Source organism: Anopheles aquasalis, chromosome 3, assembly GCF_943734665.1.
Source record: "Anopheles aquasalis chromosome 3, idAnoAquaMG_Q_19, whole genome shotgun sequence".
Lineage (NCBI taxonomy): Eukaryota > Metazoa > Arthropoda > Insecta > Diptera > Culicidae > Anopheles > Anopheles aquasalis.
Genome location: NC_064878.1, coordinates 63,708,859 through 63,731,746, shown reverse-complemented (window position 1 = coordinate 63,731,746; position 22,888 = coordinate 63,708,859). Strand labels below are relative to the sequence as shown.

General features: G+C 46.1%; 1 protein-coding gene across 12 annotated transcripts in view; it reads right to left on the bottom strand.

Moving 5' to 3' along the window:
• The window catches only part of LOC126578952 (collagen alpha-1(XVIII) chain), a 106,216-nt gene that overhangs the window by 22,520 nt on the left and 60,808 nt on the right, over window positions 1-22,888 (bottom strand). For 4 of the 12 annotated variants that reach the window (XM_050242063.1, XM_050242066.1, XM_050242064.1 and 1 more), the window contains exons 5-15: window positions 15,564-15,632; window positions 11,378-11,434; window positions 10,640-10,726; window positions 10,344-10,430; window positions 3,277-3,504; window positions 3,134-3,148; window positions 2,851-3,012; window positions 2,578-2,769; window positions 2,285-2,314; window positions 1,279-1,443; window positions 43-429 (exon numbers count right to left, since the gene is read on the bottom strand). In XM_050242063.1, the coding sequence (XP_050098020.1) occupies window positions 43-429; window positions 1,279-1,443; window positions 2,285-2,314; window positions 2,578-2,769; window positions 2,851-3,012; window positions 3,134-3,148; window positions 3,277-3,504; window positions 10,344-10,430; window positions 10,640-10,726; window positions 11,378-11,434; window positions 15,564-15,632 (1,479 nt within the window). The remainder of the gene's footprint in view (window positions 1-42; window positions 430-1,278; window positions 1,444-2,284; window positions 2,315-2,577; window positions 2,770-2,850; window positions 3,013-3,133; window positions 3,149-3,276; window positions 3,505-10,343; window positions 10,431-10,639; window positions 10,727-11,377; window positions 11,435-15,563; window positions 15,633-22,888) is intronic. The other 8 variants (XM_050242067.1, XM_050242075.1, XM_050242071.1 and 5 more) reach the window with 7 other exon arrangements.

Here is a 22,888-nt window from a genome sequence, read left to right as displayed (position 1 = left end):
TTTCGTTGTAATGAGCGACCGGATCAAGGTTTTTACACTTACCCGTGAGGAGTTGAATGCAACGTTCTCGTTGATGATGAATTCTGGTCCCTTTTCACCCTTCGGCCCTGGTGCACCTCGGTCGCCCTTGTCCCCGGGCAGGCCCGGATGTCCCGGGAGTCCAGTTTCGCCCGGTAATCCGGGCGCACCATCGATACCGCTCGGACCCCGAGGCCCTGGTGGTCCCGGTTGGCATTGGCAGCTTCCATTCTTTTCTGCGCCTTCCGCTGAGTGTATTATCATGCCGGGCGGTCCAGGTAGACCGACATCTCCTTTTGGGCCCTTCTCCCCCTTTGGTCCGGTTGCTCCGGTTTGGCCAGGCAATCCTGGGATTCCGGGAGAACCGGTTGGTCCTTTGGGGCCAGGCTGGCCGTGCGTTCCTTGGTGGCCCTGCAAAGATTAAAAAAAAAGGTGATGCCATTGATGGATGAAGCATAAATTGATTTTGAAATGAGTTTGAATCAGTTAATTGATTAATATTAGCAAAGTGAAACACAACTACAACTAATGAGGACATACATCAAGGAACATGCAGTTGGATGTTAGAGTTTTAAAATTAACTACATGGCTTCTTAACTAACGAACGAAGATGCTGAATAGTTGAAACACTGTCACAGCTAATGACATCGAACGAGATATTCTCGAAGGAATAGCTTCCAGGAGTTTGGAAAGAAAACTATGCGCAAAAGATGCTGGCGGGGAGAAGCGCCTCACGAACAATGTTTGCAAACAAAACTTTCTGCGGAATGTTTGGCATTTGTTTCGCTTCTTCGTGAGCGCTTCTTAAGACTTGTGGTACGGTTGGCATGACATTTATGCTATACTATGCTGCTTCTGCGCTTCTAGGAGATTTGGTCGGGGTTCATTTTCTTGTACGACACTATTTGTAAGCAGCATCTCGGTACCGTGTAGTAGGAAAACTTATGAATACACTCGGAGGAATTATCTGAACTTCAGTAATGATGCAGTACGTTTGTTGAAGTCAATCTTTTACATCGTCAAAATGGACACATTAATTCTCATTACTGTGATTGCAATCTACTAACAAACTACGTGTCAATGTGCTACGAAGACAAATTTAGCCCAAATGGAACCTTAGACTTTACTAAAATAAAAATACAAAAAAGGAATCAGTGGCAGCGTGAAGTAAAGGAAAGGAAACAAAATGTCATCTACAACGACTGTGCGGTGTCTACGTGAAGGGTGCTTCTTCGCACACAACCCGTAGCTGTATCGTACCCTTTCGCCTTTGGCACCTGTCAGACCCGGATCACCGCGGTCACCTTTGGTGCCGTGCTCGCCCTTCTCGCCCGGGAATCCGATTTCGCCCTTGTCCCCTGGTTCCCCCTTGAGGCCAGGCGAACCACCGCGCATCCCTTGGATCGGGGAACCGAGCATCGATTCCTGTTCGTTCGGTTCGTTGATTGAGATGAGTGAGCCATCGCGGGATGTTAGTTGGTTATTGGTGGGTGTGTTATTGGGAAATGAAAGAAGAAAAAGAGAGAGAGAGAGAGAATGGACGGATGGTGTCCGGTTAGAGATGGAAGCACTTCGATCGATTGAAACATTCAAATGAACGAGACAATTGAAGACGCTCTATTCAGTGAAGCGATGAATGATCCCAAGAAGACCAAAATGCCAGCAAGGTTCAATCCGGCATTCCGCTGTAACGGTGAAGCGAATTGCATGTCGACAAATAGACCGGGATTTTCGTCATTTTCTTCTGTTTTTTCTGGCTCAGACTTGGACATGGATGCGTCTCCAGGACATACTCCGAAAAGCTTTTTGATGATGAGGAGTTTCTATTAGCAGCTCTCTTTTGTCTTCTCGTTTGGAGCACGAACTGACCCAGATCTTGATTTATCGCTGCACTAGCGAGGGCTGTTGGATCAGTCTCTGCATTCGTTTGGCGTTGTGCTGCATCCTGCTCGTTGCATACTAAGGAATATTCTAATTCGTGATGATATTGGCATCGGTTTTATTCATTTTCGTTTCAGTTTCTGCTCTTCTTTTGTTTTAAGCTTTTAGTGACTTGTTTTTCGATGTCTTCGATTGAGTTTCTTTTTTGAATCTATCATAAAATGAAGGAATCAGTATCCGATCCAATACCAGCAACCTTGGAATTCTTTGCGGTTTTGAAGCTTCTTGATGCCGTCCTGAAAACCCCACAAACATGCGAATGGAATCCCACGAAAGCTCACCACTCCCAAGCACAAATTACATTCCCTACCCCACTCAGTTGTACCTTGAACATCCGCGACGGATTCCAATTAGTCTAGAAAGAGAGTCAAGCGGTTATGGGTTATGGTTTCAAGCGAATAAAAAACAGAAAGTCAGAAAAAGAGTGAGAGAGAGAAAACAGAAACCGGAAAAAGAGATAGAGAGACAACTGAGGCGTTAGTGTGAAGCCTTTCGAGAGTTTTGGTCGCTGAAATGTGGTTAGAAGCCGATCGCATCCGTTGACGCACGGTCAACTGCGGTCACGGTTACGGTTAGTGTGATTCGAATATCGACTGCTATCAGCCGGTCAGTACTTACATCGTAATTCTCCGGAAGCCCAGGAGGACCTGGTGGGCCGGGTGGGCCAGGAACACCCGGTGCACCATCCAGCCCCGGTTCCCCCTTGCTTCCATGCATTCCCTCCGGTCCGGTGGCCCCTTGATCCCCACGATCTCCCTTGTCCCCTTTGGGTCCCGGGAGACCATGTTCGCCTTGTGGACCAGTGACACCCTGGGAGGGATAGGAAAAACGAAACGAATGAAGCTGTTAGCCAAAGACAAACGATCAAACGGATTCGTGGTCAGAACTTACAGTCAGACCGGGGGAACCCGTTTTTCCCTCCTTTCCGGGCATTCCCTGAGGCCCGCGAAGGTACTCCCGCAGTTTGCTGTCCATCTTCAGCTCCTCGATGATGAGCGTCGCGTTGCACGAACACTGACCGGCGTGTTTCCGGTTCGGAAGTGCATCGTAAAGCTGGAAAGAGAACGGGGAACAATGTTGTAAAGAACTGTGTCACGAAACATAACACTCAGTGATCGGTCTCTAGAGGCATTAGATCGAGCGCTAGCAGATCACGAATTGCGATCGAACTTACCAGCGACAAACGTTTCTGTTTGTACGACGCAGTTCCAAATGGCCAATGTGGCAGCGTGTAGAGAAAGCATTAAAATGTGTTAGTATGCAAGCCATCACCACCACCGTTAACAGAAGAGTTTATCCAAGGAATGCCTCACTTACCAGCTCATCACCGGATCCTTCGCCATCGAAGGCGGCTCCTTTCGGTCCAGCTACTCCCGGTGGGCCGGGTGGACCAGGTGGACCTTGTAGGCCCGGGGGGCCAGGGGGACCCCTAATACTTTCACCTTTCACCCCACGCTCACCCTTGTCTCCCTTCAGTCCGTATCCCATCGGAAATGGTGGAGGTGGTGTCATTGGCGGTTCGGGAAATGGATCTTCCCCGCTGGCCTGTGAAAGGGAGGAATCGGAGAGATACAATTAGATAAAATGGCAATTTTATTGCTGCACGGACATTGCGATGAATGGAGCAAAAGTTGCTAGACGCTTATTGTTCGACTGCGGTGTGCGCCACTGCTCGGTTACAGGAGTTGAGTTGGTTTTTAATTGTTTTATTGATTCCGAATCGAATAATCCGGAGGGGCTGACTGCAATTAGGATAATAGGATCGGTTCATTCAATCTTTCAGGCGGAATGCTGTTTGACAGGCGATGGAGTATGATGATGATGATGCGATCGAGGATGAAATTATTGACGATGAGTGAGTGAGGTTCAATCAGTTCTTTTTTAGCAACTCAGCCTCGTTGCTGAGCATCAAATCGGAACCAGAGTTTACTGGTAATCGGAGATGGATAGCAATTATTCGGCAAAGGGGTATGCGGGCGCCGTCTGCCGTTCCGCTTAATTTATGTCGATTAGGATCCCTTCTCGAAAACGGATTGATCTGTAACGCTGCGTGGGCTGTTGGGTGAGTCCGACCTTGATCGGAGAAACAGCATTTTCCACTTCAGTAAAAGTTTGTTTTCCCAGAAGTTTCGGTTTCAGTGTCGGATTTGGGATGCAGCAAAAAGGTAATCTTCACAGTAAAGCCGAGGAAGCAAAATTCAGGGACGCGGAGCAAACGAAGCGACGAGCAATCCATCCCAATTGCTCGCTGTCTCAATCGATGATCGAAAAGTTATTTGATTAGCATACATAATCGATGAAAGCGCTCCCAAATGTTCGATCAACCAGGGGGGAGGGCGATTCAAAACGCACGTAGAAGGTTGAAACAAAGTAAGATTGAAAATTCCCCATTTTCGAGGAACTGGCGAAACCGAAAGGAATCGCGGAATGTTGTTGAACATTCCTGTGCTCAAAAATGCCAAATTTTACACTCCTTTTCTCTCGCCCAGCCATTGGAGTGGACTATTTTCGGTGAGCAAGAACTGGGCGGAGGATAAAATTCCTTTTCTGTCCTATCTACCATTTACGGGCACGGCCATGGCAAAATCCTTCCACGAAGCGAACGGTTTCTAGCGCTAATCGGCGTTCGGTGCTGTGGAATTGTGGACAAACGGATAAACGAAGGAAAAAAGCTCAGGCTTTCCGACAAAGCGTTTATTTCTGTCTTTTTCACAAAAAAAACAATCCCATATTAATGACAATGGACACGGAACCTACGAGCGAATGGAAAATAAGAGGAAGCTGGCTAGAATTTGTGACAAAGAAAATGGAGGGGATTGGACCAGAATGGTCCGAAAATGCCCCAGTAACGGTATTGCAGCACGCAACCCGAAAATAGTGAAACATTAACGCTTCAATAAAATTAAATGATTTCAGGAAATGCTAAGGTTCTCGGGAAATGCCTATCTCGTTTCCTCTAGGCATTGGTCTGAATGTTTGAGTCCATTCCAAAACTGGATTCTTCATTTGGAAGTTGCAGCCCGTTTCAGGCTCAAAACAGTCGTGCTAGAGTCGAAAGCTCTGTGGTCCGGGCGAACATTGAATGCACAACGGTAATCGTCCAAATATGATGAGCCGGTGAAACATCCCCAGTGGTAGCTTAGTAGAAACATCAAACGATTTTCGCTTTCCCATATTGGTCCTTTTGTTAGCTAGGAACTTTATGAGCTTGATTGCGGAAAGCTGTGCTAAGCGGAAAGGTACAACCTACCCCAAGCATTCGACATCGGAATCCATATCGCCAATCCGTTGAAGCGGCGACAGTGGAAGCGAGAAACGAGGTACGATTTCAATTCCTCGCTGTCGGTAGCCAGATGAAAGCAGAACTCATCGTTCATTCCATTGTGTCCGCGGTGCTCGTCCATTGTGGCATTGTTCAAATATTTGCCAAAGAATAATTAAAACTTTGCTCCAATTGACAACGGAACACGGCAGACCACGGCCACGTCGTGAAGCGGTTAAATCGTTCTCGGTGGAGCCATTCCTGACTTGGCCCCTGCTGCTGCTGCGTTGCGCAATCGACATAACGGTGAAAGCGAGGCGAGGTGAGTCATGATGAGTTTCTGGTTGACCCTGTTCCACGGGTGTGTCCTCTTTAGTAGGAATTGAAGGAAAGGTTGGATAACATTACTGATTATTAGTGGTGCGGTACTGGAATGGAAATACGTAGCAGCAACCTACAAAGGCAACCTCATTCATTGAGGTCATTTTTGGGACAACTTTCGTTGCCGTAACACCAACTCTGGGATGGACTGCTGGAATCCCTTGAGCAAGATATAGAAGCTTCCGGCGAGCCATCACAGCTGCCACCAGGTGCTTGTTGTCAACACTTGCGCTCTCTTACGCCACACGAATGCAGTGCCATCGAGTGCGTTGAAGTAACTTAATTAAAGCACCTCAACACTGTCGCCTGGGATTATGGACTTATTAATTTAATTTTATCCCGCTTTTCGCACGACTTTCGCCAGTGAGATGATGCTGGCCAGTGTGACCGGCACGAATGGCGTTCTTTTTTTGCTTCCTTCTGGCAGAATAATGTTGCGAAAAAGGAAAATACATAGCGGTGTTCGCAAAAAAAGGGATAAATGGTGCTCTGAATTCACAACAGAACTGGTACTGTTGGATAAAATTCAGCTGTTGGCGGTTTTGTGGTAAAAGCAATCTTGTTTCATATTTTTATCCATCTTCTATGTTTCCATTTTACTCCTTTGGATTCTTACTCTCAACTCTTATAAAGATTTACTGCTTACATATTAAACATATTATTACTCACTACTTGTTCTCTCCATTACGATTCTCATCTTAAAAAAGAGCGGTTTTTCAAGTACTAAAGAAACTTAACTAACAGGAAAATTGTAAGTTGCTTATTTCAATCGTTTAGCAAAATTCAAGTCAATCCCTTTCCAGGAAACAGTAAAGAGCAACCGGAGGACGTTGTTGTAGGCCAAAAAGCCCTGTCAACCTTCATCGGAGATTGTTTTCTCACGTACCCCGAGGTAAGGGGACAGCCACCATCGGTAAGAGTCAATATAGAACAAGGACACACAGGGCGTTTGGTGTAGAGATTTGATCCTTCACCACCTACGTGATGGTACAGGTGCGGTGCCAGGAGATGCCTTCGCACTACTACTTAGCCCAGCACACTACGATCCATTTCGTCGAATGACAGAAACGAATCGATGGTCGAGTAGCATGAAATGGTTTTCCAGAACTGACTCTCGATAAGAAATTTAATTCCCGTCCTGATAGTTCGCAGGTTTTACGCTTCGTTCCTCCTTGACGTTCGCAAATTGATGGACGTACCGCAATGAGTTGTGGTACTCACGCATGGTATGGCACGTGTAGGACGACCATTCCGTCCCCAGTTTGGCGTCGGTTTTTGTGTTATTACTCTCAATACGTCGGAGTGTGATTGGTAACGGGAAAAGGTGAAGCCATAACAGCTGTCTACGCAGTGAACGAGCAGCGCAATGTGCGGTTGTCTAGCATTCGGAACGTTTGATGTTGGTTTTTCGGGGCAGCGTACCGTGTATTGTTCTAGATATCAAGTACTGGAACTGATCTGAATGGAACGGTAGGCGGATATGGGAAACATTTTATTGCTCAGCTCATAAATCCAGACATTGCGTGTGCTCGGTTCGTTAGCAGGGGCACTCCTAAAGGTTTACTCTTACCGATCCGCCTCAGCAGGTGTGGTGCGAATGATGGCAATTGTTGAATTTTACCAGCAACAACCAGCCGCATTTGGATACTTTAAATCTGTTACCTTTTGTCGTGTCATGTCACGTGCGCCTTGCGATGGTAAAAGGGAAGGGTAATCCACGTATTCTAGGGAAGCGCGTCAGTGGGTAGACATTCGCCGCAATACGGTGGACGAATATTTTTGGAAAATTCCTAACATTCTCTCTCTTCATGGCGCAGTGCTTCACGAATCGTACCTTTTGCACCGAAGGTTGACAAGCACAGGGGCACGGTTATGCAAGGTATGCCTTTTTGGGTGGTAACATTATGTGCGCCCTGATTCCGTGCTTTCGTGGATGAAATCACACCGGACCGGGTTCCGGATTAATGACAGCTGGCACAACATTTTACGAGTGCTTTCGAGCGTATGTTTCAGGACACTTCGACGACCTCTTCGACACTCCAGCACTCCAGTGCGAACCAGCACAATAACTTTGTTACATCCCGGATGCCCTGAAGTGGCGGTGGATGAAATGACCACCGTTAACGAAGCCGGTAACCGGATTCTGGAGCACATTTGGGCCATGAGGGTGTGCCCGCAAACGCAAATTCTCGGGGCGAGCATCCACTCCTGATCCAACTTGAAAACTGCCGAAACGGAATGATCCCGATGGCGAATGGGTCACTATGGTAACTGAAGCGACAATCACTTGACCACAAGCCTGAAATGAAGGGACTGTTGGTGGATGGTTTTAATTGGAAAAGATTCGGGAGATTGCGTTCCTCTCCTGACGTTCTGTTCTTGTTGATATTGTTGCTTACTGCTGCTAGACCGTTGGCATCATTGCGATAAGCACCATTTGAAACAGAAAAAGGATGAACGGATCAACGAGACAATATTAACGAACACAATCAGGTCTATTGTTACCTATTTGTCAACTCAAAATAGTGCATTGTGTAATAAACAATGAATCAACAATGAATATCTTCTTAGCTCAATTCACAAAAGGACATTGTGTATTTGAAGCTGGAATGCTCTTGTTAAATTACAAAGATCAAACAATGCTATTGTCTTGCTGAAAGGCTTCTTCACGAGACTTCAAAGACACAAACATGTCACACTGCATGGTGCGAAGGAAGGAATTTCGGCTGGATTTTTTTGTTTTATCAAAGTCAATCAACGTTCAAAGCACCTCCTTGTGGGCTCGCACAATCCTTCCTCAGTCCACTGAGGCATTCAAATCATCGAACGGCTCCGGGTGTGTGCGCTTCCTCGATGCTCGCTCGAGCAGCGGTCCCTTCGGGAATCTGCCAAGGCGTGACGCCAGCTGGTGCAAATCGTTGCGACGCATCATAACTCCCGATGGCGAACTGAAATTGAATTCCGCCCCACAGCGTACCCATCTTCATCACACTAAAAGCGTGAAAACGATTCCATGCGTAAACAGGTGCTTAGCCCATTGCTGGCCCGATTCGGTTCCCAATGAGCCTTTGTTCGATGGCTGGGCACAGCTGGGCTCCCATGCTGGGTCGGGTGCCCATTTCTCCCCCACCCTTGAGAGTGACCGTTGGTCGTCGGGAGACACCGGAAACGTAAGCAACGTCCTTGCCGTTCTGGTTGAGGAAGGAACCAAACTAATGTGCCAGATAGTTAGTGTGCCACGGTAGCGTCCTTCCTTTGGGGGGCCATCGAGTGTGTTGAGTTCTTATTAATTTTTCGTCCTTTTATTTACGTCCCAATGCGGATGCTAGGCAGATGCTTATGGTTCGTTTTTTTGTTGCTTTTTTCTGTTCTTCTAAAGCGAATGAGGCATGGCGACGGTAAAGGTTTCACAGGGAACTCATAAAACATCAACACTCAGTGGACACGCAAACCATCCGGTGGTGGGCCGTGGCCGTTTGTCGGAGTAGCTCGGTCCTCGTCCTAAACAAATTTAATTAACTACACTCATCGACGGTCGCTGGCGGCCCCGGAATCGTAACCGATGACCATTTGCCCGACGCCTAGAGAGCCTTCGCCTTCAGGGTCATGGGATTTATGCGAAAAGCGGTTCCGGTAAGCATCGGCCCTAGGCCAGGCGTCCACTGCTGCAGGCTGTATTGCTGCGGTTGATGCTTTACCACTGACCGCCTTTTTGGGAGTGGCACAAGGAAGCAAACTGATGGTGGCCAACGGACCGAGCAAACTGGCCCAAAATAAACCAAACTGGGCGCTGGTGGATGGGCTCAGCAGCATAATAAAGCAGCAAATAGCCACGGACGGAAGGACGGATGGACGGACAAAGCAACATTGCTCTAGGGCTGATGCGGGCCACGGACGGTGCGTAGTTAAAAGTTAGCATGTCTCGGCTCTGTTGACAAGCGATCTCTAGCGCAACAGAAGAAAGGACAAAGAAAGTGGGCAGAAGTTTTACAAATTAAAAACCATGCTGGTCAGTTTGCATTAGAAATGTTCCGGTTGTTGTATTGTTTGCCGAGTGATAGTGGTTGGCTGTTGTTTACTTTCTTTGAGGCGATGAGAAAGTTACGGGACTGGACTATGATCTGGGACGCCGTGCGTTCGTGAAATACCACGTCAAATCAGAGTACACAGCTTGTTGCCACGCAGAACTCGTTCAGACACATTAATGTTATCGATCAACAAATGTCACCCCATTCAATGCTGTTGGTTAATTGATTAGCAGTAACAAATGGAAGCTTATCGCAAAAACACCCGGTTTGTGAACACTCATAATTGCAATCGTGGTTCGCTGTTGAAAAACGAAATTCGAGTTGAAAGCGGCTTTGGAATGGTTCTAGCAAATTCAGTATGGGTCAATATTTGCGCCTTGCTGGATGATCGAGTTGCATTAGCATGCCGTTGGTGGCATTTGTTTGAACTCAATTAACGCAATGAATTGATAAGCACTGATCGTTTGACCGACCAATTTCAGTTTGCACGCGATTGTGTACCAAAGCGATATGCGAGTTTTTGCATAAAGCCAATTGATTGGTTGAGTAAATATTGAGCGTTGCGAAACGTTGTCACTCTCGGGTGCTGAGAGTGTGCGAATTGTATACACTAAAGCATAGCAGAAGTGCTGGCAAAACGACACTCGCTAGTTGAATCGCTATAGAATGTAATTGCTGCTGATGAAGAAGCCATACTGGTGCGCGGTACTTACTATACCAAAACTATCGTCACCGGATCCGGACGGAATAGCGAGCACAGCATCCAGCTCATCATCGTTGGAGGATGAACCCTCAAATTCCTATATACAACAAGCAGTGAAGTATTGAAGGGAATAGAGATGGAATTGGAAAAGAAACAAATGAAGCGGCTAGAAATCATACAGTGAATCGTGGAAGTTGATGTAGCATAAAAGGCGTCAATCTAAAGAACAGTATCATAAACTGATAAAAGCGACCGTGCCTACAAAAAAAAAAAACAGAGCCAATAATCCCTGTCCACTGTACTTACATCGTCCCAAGTAGTACTGTCGGTTGAGTTTTCGATAAATTCTATAAATTCGTCACCTTGATCGTTCAACCATATATCATCACTTTGCTGTGAGAAATGAAGGAGCGGAGGAGGGTTGTTTTTTATAATTTAGAGAGAAAACAGAGCATAAAAAACAAAAAAAAAACATAATTGGCTATTTGTTTTCATCAATTTGAGAATATAAATGGGTTATCTACGGCATGTACGGATTATATAACTTGATTCTCCTCCTCCTTCCTTATTGTTACTGAACAACAAATGAACAGAAAAAAATACCGAAAATTCGCAAAAATATTGACTATTATCTCCGACACCATGGGATACTATTTGGTCTTTCGAGTTATGGTGGTAGTATTGATTGATCGAATCAGCTAGCAAAAGGAGCTGGCGATTCTGGCGGTCAGTGGCTTCGGTCGTAATTTGGATCATTAGTTTACTGACTAGTTATTAGAGATGCATGCACTGGTGATGACAGTTTTAGAGCTGTTACTAGCATAGAGATACTACTACCATGATATGGGAACCTTTTCACCCACAAATTGTGTAAAAAGAAACAAGATGATCAAAATTCGATAGGCCATTGATTGCTATGAGTACGATAATTGAGATACCATGTGTTAAGGTGAATTAGTTTTTGAGGAAAGTCCATCGAGAGAGTGTTAAAATGGCAAAAACACACAAATGGATTATTCTGTAACATGCATGCACCGTACTTACTGAAGTAACAGAAATAACCTCCTCGGATGGATCCTCGTAGCTATCTGGGTCTAACGGCTATGTTAAATGGGCCATTGTAAAATTTGGAAGGAGTAAATAAAAAACAACGAATAAAAAATAAGAACAACATAAACTAGAGAAGACTTACAAAAAGATATTATTGCCTAAAAGTTACGATTAAACCAATCGTACGCTACCAACTCCAAACACACCAAGTACAACAAATATCAGTGACAATGAAAAGCGAGCGAAAGGTACTGATAAATAGCTAAGGAAAATTTAGAATGAAAGCAAAATAAGCCGCTAATTGATGCGAACGAGAACACATTTTATGTTCCGTGTAGACTGTTAATGATTAAAGCTTCTTTTCATATAAGTTTCACAAGTCAATTTCGAGATAGCGATTAAGAGATTAATTTACGAAAAAAGTCTTTATAAGTCGTACAAAAACGCTCCTACTCGAAGTAGAACGACTGCCTCCAATAATCAGGGAGCTTTAGGAGTATGCTGAAGAACGGTATAAAGTGCGAGTGTTGATCCACAAAGTTACGGGCATGTTGGTGTCGATTTTCAATTCCGCGGTTTTCGGCATACTCCACAAAAAACGCCCTTCCCTCTGTAGAAACCGGGAATCGAAAAAGTTTACTCTCGCACGAGCGCCGTTCGGAGACTTTTTGTTAGCAGCGAGTTGCAGCGACTGTGACGACTGCAAAGTACCTGCTGGCCCAATAAATACGCTCGTTCGCATCAAGGGATTCCCGGAGTCGCGAAGAGTTGAACAACAAACTTAAAACCCGAAAAATGGGTTTTTGGAAGTGGAGTATTTTTCTTTCACTGAATTCGCTCCGTTCGCAGGTAGAACGTTCGCTCGCTGAAAGTTAGTCTGTCCTGACGGGCAGTCAGAGCTGGCAAACCAAGACGCATGAAATCGACGTACGTGCTATCGGTCAAACTTAAAGTAGAACCACCATCGGCCTGTACAACTCGCTTCGCAGCACTTCGAGTTTGCACGTTATCTCGCCCAATGTACGGAACGTTGAGCAACATTCCCACATCTTCCAAAACCAATTTCTGATTCAACACTCCATTCCACATCGATGGAACACGGCCCTCTAGGTGAAGATTTGTTACTGACACCCTAGTCACTGGCAGTCGTATTCGTACTGCTACCATCCGTGGTGACCTTTAGTACCGAGGCCCCCCGGAAACGGATGATGATGGATCGAGCAAATACTTTTCCTTTTCAGCGTTTTCCGTTTTTGGCCACGAAAAGGGGTTGTATACCGTCTGCGTGTACACCGAAACCCCGTCGACTACAAATGAACGTGAATGTGAAAAATGTCTCCTCATGACTCACACAGCACTGAGCGGATTTCTTGCGGTTCTCTTTACCCCGTCGATCGAGCTAGATCCGTTTCGGCGAGGAACACATACTACGAATGTTTGGCTATAAATTTCAATTTCCATCGTGTTCACTCTTACGAGAGGTTGAGCGAATGGTGGGCGGAAGCATCCGAATCGAGGTTGAAAGCGTTTCATCATAAGTGTAAGACATCCCTATTCGTTGCTTCGGATGGGTTTTGATGAGATTTCCTCGTCGGGTGGAGGAAACGATCCCTGGTTGCGGAATTAGTTCTTGCTGTTATCATTAATTTGATGACGTTCGGATTTCTGGTCTGGACGAGGAAGGCGCCATAACAGACGCATCATCCGACGCTCCGCGTGGTGATGATGTAGATGAAGATGGAATGGTAACGGCTCCACCATGCGGAGGATCGCTTTAGATTGTGAAGTGGAGCTTCACTGCCGTACGTTCAGGCGGCTTCTGGTTCGATCATGGTTTTCGCTCAACACTCTGATGGGTTTTTGGCGCCATTTTGTCCCTTTATCCGGATCCGGAGCACTTTGTTATCGCACTGGTTGGCCTGCCGGTCTGCCGGTCGTAGAGGGCATGTTACAAGGAGACGCATTTGCCGCGCGCAAGGAGAGCAGAGCGTACCAAGGGACTAAGACGGACAAGGTACAGGAAAATCCACTTGGAGTACCGTTGAATGGTCGGTACGCCTTTCCACTTCCACGTTTGTGAGGAACGCAAGAACGGTTTCGCGTCATCGCATCACAAGGCCGCCTACCGCCAGCGCCACGATTGAGTATCCTGCCCGAACCGAACCGGTGTTTTCGTAGCACCGGCACTCGTGGTACTCGTGGCAGTTCAGTTCGTTTCATTGCTTTTCAGCTTGGATGAACGTAATTGAATTTCATTTCGTATGCACATCAAGACGCTGGCAGGAAGAAATTAAATAATATGCGACGTATTTGCGGGCCGGGTTCGCCGGCACAAGGGCATTCCTATTGCTTTCAAATACAGTGAGAGCGTTGATGGAGAAGGACGAATGTGATCCACAGCAAGAGCGAGCTTTTCCATGTTCGTTAGATTTGTTTGGGAGTTCCGCGAAATTGGTTGAAATGCGTCACTTCTTTCGCTAACTTTGCTGGGCGAAACGTGATGTAAGCTATGTTTGAAGCCCTTCGCAAGCCAACAGCTTTCGGGATCGCCATACGATGCTAGGTATTCTGCTTTTCTTTTTCTTGGTGTTCCAAAACGCACAGCTGAATGCGTAGGAAACAGTTCATTTTCATTACTTCTCCGCGACAAATTTACCGTTTGGCTAGGGAAAGACTTTCGTGCAGGGATGGGAACGGTATTCGCTTGGCTCTATATCGGTTTCGCATGCGTTGACGCAGTACCAGTTCAATGGAACCATTCATCTTCCGACTGCCTCGTGCGATGAAGGAAGAAAAATGGGAAAACCGTACAAAGAGGCAACGATGAAAGGAGTCTTCTTCAAGATCGCTCGAAGTGGCATCGCTTGGATAAATAGTAAAAAGGGCTATCGAATGTTATTGCGACCGTGAACATTCCAATGGAAAGTATAGAAATATTGCTGCATTGATGGTCAAGGGCTTCTTGTTAAAATAAATTAAGTACATTTTACGGATTATGAGGATTTGCTCCGTATTAGAAGTTTTTTTTAGAGTAGTGTCGGTTTAGAAAAAAAAAAGAAATCCGTTTGGTTGGTGGTGAAATAACTTACATTACGTTGCATCTATTTTTCATCTAAATTGGTTTTCCTCATCATGATCTTACTAAACGGTTTAACTTTATCATGGTAGATGAAGAACCGGATAACAATGAAACCGAGCGGATGTTGTATGATGTTGCCACATAATGGTTCCCCTCGTGCACTTTAACCGGTTGCAAACCAGTAGGATATTCAATAAACTGACCATCCGGTCCATCACCGGTATCTAGTGAGGATGCAGAACATGATGTTTAACAGCGATGGGTACTGCATGTTCGCTACGTTCCGACAAACAAGCACATCGCAGCACAAAAATAGTATGCACTATGTTCACTTTCAAAGGCATAATGAGTCTTGTTTTAGCTCTCCGTTTTATGTTGTACATTGCAGGAGCGGCAGCAGCAGCAGCATCCGCTCATTCGATTCCATGTCGAAAATGGTACAAAATAGACATTTTCCCTCTGCAGTTGTAACAAGAGTTTTCAGCTACTTCAATCGTTTCCGCCGAATGCCACTAGCACTTGAAGGTACCAAACGCTCAATTTGCGCTGCGTGGCGAAAACCATCTGCTCCCGATGGTGTTTATAACCGACAGTACAACAGCGAGCAAAAAAGCAGTTTACATGAAATGGTAGGGGCAGTGGGAAATAGAAAAATCAGCCAACGGTGCTTGAATAGCTGTCCAGAGAATTGATACAAGTTGAGCATCAGCCGCTGCTTTCTCGTGTTTGGTGGAGTTTCTGTTTCTTCAAACCCCAATAGACAATCGAGCGAGGGACAGAAGGGGAATTTTCAATCAGGAACTAACCGTTGCAGTGAGACCCCAAAAACAAAACTTTGGTAAAATGATTTTAAAGTATTCGAGTTTGCATCTCATTACGATGTACATGTTTTTGCGCTATTATGAATACCTGGTTGATAATATTCGTTTTAGATTTTGCTTCAGCCCTCCAATTGAAAGCTATTGCCAGTCAATAAGCATTGTAATCATAATTATATCTTCGCGTTCACACAATTTGTTCCACATCTGCCACGATAGGCATCGAAAACCAGTCAACCATAATCCACTCATACATTCCATTCCCCTGGATAATTTTACTTACTGGTGTTTTGCTACATTCCACGCTCACAACTTCCGGGTTACCGTAGATCTTCAGGAACATGAATTGTCCCTGGATGATAAGGATAATGAACATTAATTGCGACATTTAGAATAGGGGGCAGCAACACGTTTTTGCTGCGATTCGGTGTTGATCCGGTGCTCGGTCCTTAATCCAGCATTCCACGCTCTGCAGTTAGACACGATTTGCTCTGTAACGTTGCTGATCACTTTGATGTTATTTCTTCTTAAAGAAAACTCCTTGACTAGTTGTAGTACTTGAATATAATTTTATCTAAAATATTTCTCCAAATACACCACCCATCACCATTTGATCACCGCTTATCTTCCGAAACGCATTACGCAACAGCTTCACTCTTGACATTCCTCAAATTTCAGGAAATGATTTTACGTCTCCTTGCACATCGCACCTTCGAGTGGGCCTCGTTTTTTTTCATTTGCACCGGAATTTGAAACCATTTGTCACATTTCGCACATAGCTGACAGATTGGCATTAGCATCCCAGGCCGAGTTCACTGATTTGGAAACTCAAAATAACGATCATGAAGCGTCTCCTGGCAGCGCCTGGAAACGTACCACATAATCCACACAATCCGGTACGGTCCAGTGACGCTACCACACTAATTGAAACGAATGTCTCCGTTACCCGTTTCGAAACGGATGCTCTGGTATTCGATTATGGTCGTGCAACGTGCCGGCAATATGCACCGGAACAATGTTCCGCTTCCGGGGCGGCAAAATGCCACTCTACGTCAACCGCCACTATCACAACAACATCTTCCCACGTCACAGTCAGCGTGCGCACTCGAGAGAGAGAGAGGAAACGGATGAAACCTGTGTTCATCGAGTGGCCACAAAAACATTTGCTTAATGTGACGAGTAAATCACTCCGCGACGCAAGTTGACGGCCGTCGGAAAATGAGGAAAATTAATTCCCAATGCACCGGCCGCCGGTTTTGTGCGGTTTCTGGCAAACGGACCGGGCCTGCCGATTTGAATTTGTATCCGGTTGACCTCCGGCTACTGCGTTGGCAACGTCTGTACGCACCGGGTTTCCGCGATCGACTACTTGGACCGTCGGTGCTGCTGTCGGTCGCCGGAAGCGCAACTGCTGCTAGCACACAGAGCATTGCAGTGCTGTGTCTGGCCAGTTTGCATGCCAGCAGCATCACCACCACTACTACTTTCAAATTGCTGGCCAGAGTATCGTAAAGTGGTCTGTTGGGGGAAGGGCACACTTGAAACTCTCAAAACAATTAAGAAATCGCGTCCGGGAAATATAAACATTCGATTGCGTGACACTCGCCTTGGCGTCTAATTGAGATGGCACAGTGTCCATCGTTCGCGGTCGTCCATCGCTGATGGTACGTAAGAGATATGTTTATGCTTTGATTAGTGCCATGCTGTTGCTGCTGCTGTTGAAGGGAACATGCCGGTACGAGACGTAGGTAAACAAGGGTGCGACCAAGGGTCTTCGAGACACACAAACACGCATGCAATGCTCGTCATCAGATTCTTCGTGGACAGCTAGCGAAGATCCAGACAGACGGTGCACAGATGCAAACAAACTTCATTTGGATAATCAATTCGAGATGTTGCTGACCGCTCCGTTCATACGCGGTTCGCTGCCAGTGCAGCCAAGTGTGTGATTGGATGGTTAGGCCATGCGTGAGGTTATTGGGGTTATTGAAGGGCCCCCTTTTCGAAGAAATATTGCTCACGACACGGCGGGTACATTGGCTTCCGTATTACGGATCGCTCCGTTCCAATCGACGGTGTTGTGCGCACGGTGGGGGGTCTGATGGTGAGGTTACGAGGGCCGTTTATAGCATTCCGTACACAATGTTGCCTTCACATCGTTTAGGTTTCTCATTTACGACCACCGCAGCGATGAAAGCGGTTACCATGTTTGATTGAAATCGCAAATATTGTATATTAAATGTGGGGATCTTGTTAGTGCATTAGTTTTTTCGACTTTGCGCAAAGATGGCACCATTTTAGAAACAAGTTTTCATTTGAAGAGCACGTTTGCAGGTATCGGTTGTTGGGATAAACTTATGATAAATATTCTTCAACACAAAAAAAATCCAAAAACTGGCTTCAACGGTTTAGAAGCAGAGATTTTAACGCTGAGGACGTAGAACGTTTGGGTTAAAATGGAAGATATCCGACATAATTAACATATTTTTCAACATGATAACGCTCGGGCAATTGCGACAATTCCTTGCAATCAAACGCAGCAAACTACTGTCTGCAAAGTTGAAGTGTATTACCGTCACGTAAATGCCTTTTCCTGAGAAGCTGTAAGCCGCTGGAGTACGAGCAGTGCATCAATCATTCCTCTTTTGGAAGGCTACGGCTGGCAGTCAGGATTATGGTTTGTGTCAAGCGGAGACAATCGTCCCGATCCGTACAAGTCATATTCATAATTCCAACTTCGACTTCCAAGAATCGCTTCCATGCCGGCGAGGTGGCTTTGGCACAGCTCCAGCACTTCATACATCTATCAACGAGCTATCGCTCATACGCGGGACTGTGAGTGAAAGTAAATACAATTTCATGACGAAGACAAATGGCCAACGGCGGCACGGTGCTAGTGGTGGTGGTGATGCTGCTCTGTGCAATATGCATCGCACCACCAGTGCAGTCGTTAGAATTCATTTAACATCTCTCCGTGCTAGCGTGCGCACCATTCTATGCCACCCGGTGCCCGGTGCCCACTGCAGCATCGCGAGACGTGGCACGTGCAATGACAATATGGCTGCATGGTACGCAGACTGCGTTGAAATCAAATCAGTTGTGTGAGAGGTTGGTGTCGGTCGGTCAGATTGCCAAGCCAAGTGGCTGCATTCCCCTCAGACAGGAATTCACTTCGGCGCTGCTGAATGGTTGCTGGAATCTCCATTCGGAGCGGAGCAACGTTCTAAAGCACGCGCACGGTCGTGCTAGTGTCGTGCTTGTTTGTACATTTCAATTTAGCAAATCATATTATGCAAGGCGGCTGCACACCTCTCTCTCCCGCGAGAGAGAGCGACAGAGGGACGGACATTAGCCATTCATCGCTAGCTTCTAATGGGCTGGGCTTAGTTCATGTTGGTTTCTAATAGACGTCCACCACGACATTATGGTCAGAAATTGATTTATTCCGCTTCGCTGGTGATGCTACCGTGCACGAGAGGAGTCAGAAGGCTTAGCTGAGCGTTCGTTGCTCCTATGCCTTTGTTCATTGTGATAGAGCGAGAAGGATTTGTTGAAATGTGATGCCCACAACAGAAGTCAGCTTCCATGTATGTTATATTTGGCAATTCGTCAAACAATATTGGCTGCTTTAAGGTGAAATTTTGTAAAATGTTATGCTTTATGAGGTAAAAGGGTTTAATATTTTACAACACATTCCCTTCCAACAATTGGCAGAAGAAGGCACAGAATGAAGGGCGATTGTTAAACCATAACGAAACTGACACAGTCACTCTGGTTCTACGAATCCGCCCGTCGGAACGAAGTGACAACGGATAACAGCTTTTAGGATGTTTTGAGAGGGTGAGTTGATACTCCAAAATTCTCCGAATAAGGCGCGTCTCAGACAGGGACTCCATTATAACCCTCGTACGCTCTTAAGCCACCAACACACTGGCCATCGCTACCTCCCTTTTCTGGTGACATGTCGAAAACTATGGCCACAGTTCCATTAGGATAAATTTTCCGTTGATTTCATGTTTTATGAAACCATCGCCTGGCCGTGGCAGGAGAGAAGGGTCAGAGCCCGAGAAAAGTGTCGCATGCAACGACGACGACACCGACGCCGACGACGAACTAAAGTGTCGAATTTCAAAATGCTGCTGCTGTTCACAAACCGCCACCGTTACCGAGGCGGCACGCTAACGAGATCGATGCTGGCGAGCCACATGCCCGCCATAGCCAGCATGTGACCTGAAAAATGAGACAACTTCTTCTTCTCGCGCGCGTTTGTGTGGGTAGCGGAGGGCTATACCTGCCATGTCATGACGGCCCCACAGCGAAAGGTTAAAAAAGTTTTGCACCAGCCAAACACTGGAGGATCTGGTAGCGAGCAAAAGTAAGTCAGAACTCCTCGCTCTCTCTAACGTGGCCAGCACGTGGTGGTTCCTTCGGTAGCTCTCCAATCCAATCGGTGGCAATCGATGATGCTGATGGTGACATGAATTTTCATTTTCGGGACCCAGAACGAGTGGCGCACAGCATTTGGAACACACAACACACATTATGGCCTGCGCTGCGCCGACAGGGCAAATTGGATGAACCTTCATTATTATGCAAAACGATGTTTTATGTGGTCGAATGCGAGTTATGCTGTTTTTTCGGTAGAAAAGCATATCCATTTGCTACACATCTTCGCTCTAAGCGATGTATTAAATGAGGTTTTTTTTTTTTAAACATAAGGTAAATTCTGGAGGTTCAGATGTACAGCAACGCAACTAAATCGATTTTGATCGCGATGCGGTGTGCAGTGAAGCAGAAACATTAAGAAATGAGTAACGTTTGATTTCGATTGGGAATATTTGCTTACGGACAAAATCAACTAACTTGTTGATTAAATTGGCTCCGGTAATGAGGCTCACGAATTAGGGAACGAGAACATTGAAAATCAATAGAGTGTCCTTTGCACAAACACTCCCTTACCCGACAAAGGGCAACCGTCCAGGGGCCAATCAGTGCAGTGCAAATAGCATTCGACAACGACACGTGGCCAATTCCGTCCGCTTCCGCCTTGGTTCGATGAATAATAATGAGTAATCAAAGCCCTGCTGCTCCTGCTGCTGCTGCTGCTGCTGCTGCTGCTGTTTGTTCACCATCCATACCCTGTCCCCTTGTCTGACCATTGTTCTTGTGGCACGAAAAACAATCAGCCAGTCTACACCTAAAAGGCTACCGGAAATAGGATTACAGGTTGGGTTAATTTCTCTGGCTGTGCTGAGCTGAGGGAACGTCAGCAGGAAGCTTCTGTTGAGCCGGAAGGACACGACCGTGTGAGAGACTGTCGGTGACTCCGGGGTCTGCATGTTGGCGTTCATTATCTGGCTGGGCCGAGTGGTCGACCGGCAACAACACGAGGTCGTGCTGTTACTGGAAGAGGGCCTTTTCGTTGCCTTCCGGTTTCAAACCGTTCCGCACGCACACACCACGCCAGCATCGGTGGCTCACTTCGAATCGATACAATCTTGCCGGCTAATCTTTAGGCCGGATTGTGTTTGTACTCTAATGGGGGGCTATAATGCTAGTTAATGGACGGTAGAGCTTGGCCTAATGCCTTTCGCAATCAACGACACCTTCTCAACAGGAACACACACGAGAGGTGCCCATGGGATGCGCCCTGATGTTGGTGCTTGACGTGTGACAATGAACACAAATGGAAGTTTACTTATTGTGGAATGTGCTGCTGTTACACTGTTTACCAGTTGTGGTGGTCCGTAGGATCGATCTTGGTCGATAGCATCGAAGTATGTCGCTATCTGATCAAAGAATGCATCTAGTTTTATCAGTCTGCGATAACACACTTGGTACATTTCGCTCACTTCATGCAGCGTCACGGTAGCACGGTTCAGCAGACTGACTAGCGCACGTCGATCCTAATCAAAAAGCAATCTGTCCGGCAAGATATAAAGTGCGAAATCGTATAAATCTGTTCCCTTTTAACCGCCCACACCGTACGTGAGTGTGGCCGGACGGACGGAAATGTCGCCGCATGTCGCCTCTAGTTTCTGTAACCGAATCCGGAATCGTTTCCTGCGCACCAATCTCGTCACGTCATTTATCATTTCCGTCCAATTTCAATCGATCGATCGATCGATTTCGGGTGGTGAGCAAAGGTTCACGCATACGCACGTCACACTTCCGTCTCGGAAGCGGAATTGTCCCAGGTGTGCGCTGGAAACTAGGGTTGGGCTACCGGAATCGCATCCCCGTTGTCGCTAGAGAATAGATGTTTTGCGGATAGGTGAGGTCCCGTTTGACAACAGATTGAAAAATCAATAGCAAAGCATCATTTATCAAATCAACGTGACCGAGTACCGTATATCTTGTATTAGAGATAAAGCAGAGGAGGTGCAATGTTTTCTTTGATCTTTTAAAACAAATCCTCAAGTGGTCTTTCGCTGGAAAATCTTTGGCACAATCTCGTCATCTAATGAATAGCAAACATTTGAACAAAGCTGTTTGTCTTTCCATTGAGACGCTTTTATGCTGTAAGTGTGTAGCGTTCTATCTGCGGATTTTGCCAAAAAATTAACAAAAAACTCCAAGTGTGGGACATGTTTGTGGACATGGATATGGTGAGTGTCTTATGTTTATCTTTCCTTGTTTCTGGGTGGTTCTTCATACCAGACCACTTCAGTCACATGTGGCCACGCCAAAATAACACGAATCCTCCCACAACAAATTTGAACATCAAAAGGAAATGCATAGTAACAGTGATTTTACATGAGCATTGCTTGGTGTTGAGCATCCAAGAAATGAATAGTTAAATACACCTCCGGGTCGCATTCATCGTATCGCGAACAAAACGATCGAACACCACCGTCTTGTGTCATGGGCGACAATGCAAAGTGTTGTTTTATCGTTATTTGAATTGCAACGTAGGGACGCTCTGCGTATTCCTCTGTTTGCCTGTCGCTCCAAGGATTTCCTCTTGCTGTTCTTTCCACCGAAAAAGATTTCCTCCCACAACGAACGATTCGCCTGCGGAGAAAAGTTATGTCCAAAGCGTTAGCGGTCACAGCGTTCCTGGAGGTTTGTTCGTTCGTTCGTGCCTTTCGCAAGCAGCCAACTCGCGGTCGGTTCGCTCGGTAGGGATGCCAAGATAAAGTCAACGACTAATGGGAAACTGTAAATCGGTTTCACTTCTATCGCGGACCTATCTAGCGGACCGATGAAGGAAGTTGTGGTTTGGCGAGAAAGTATTTGCCAAAAAACCGCTCCCCCGTTGTGTCTTCTTTTCGGTAGAACTGGTTCGGCTGTGGGATGATGCTCAATTCACGACCTCGAATCTCTGTGACCTAGTTAGTGTGGGAGACTAACAAGAAAAAGGATCTTCGGAGATAAGGATTGGAAAGAAAATCTTGGTGCTGAAAGCAGTTTGTGATATTATCGGAACAATAGATGACCGAGGCAGTGAAATTGCCAAAAGAAAGTCACAACCGACAGTGGCTTGAGGTCATAGGTTCTGTAGCTAAAGTTTTAGTTAGTTTTGTTGCCGGAAAACTTCTATTCCAGAGATATCTATTGGACAATAATCTACGATTTTCCTTTGCTATTCGAAGTCTCCTATCTTCC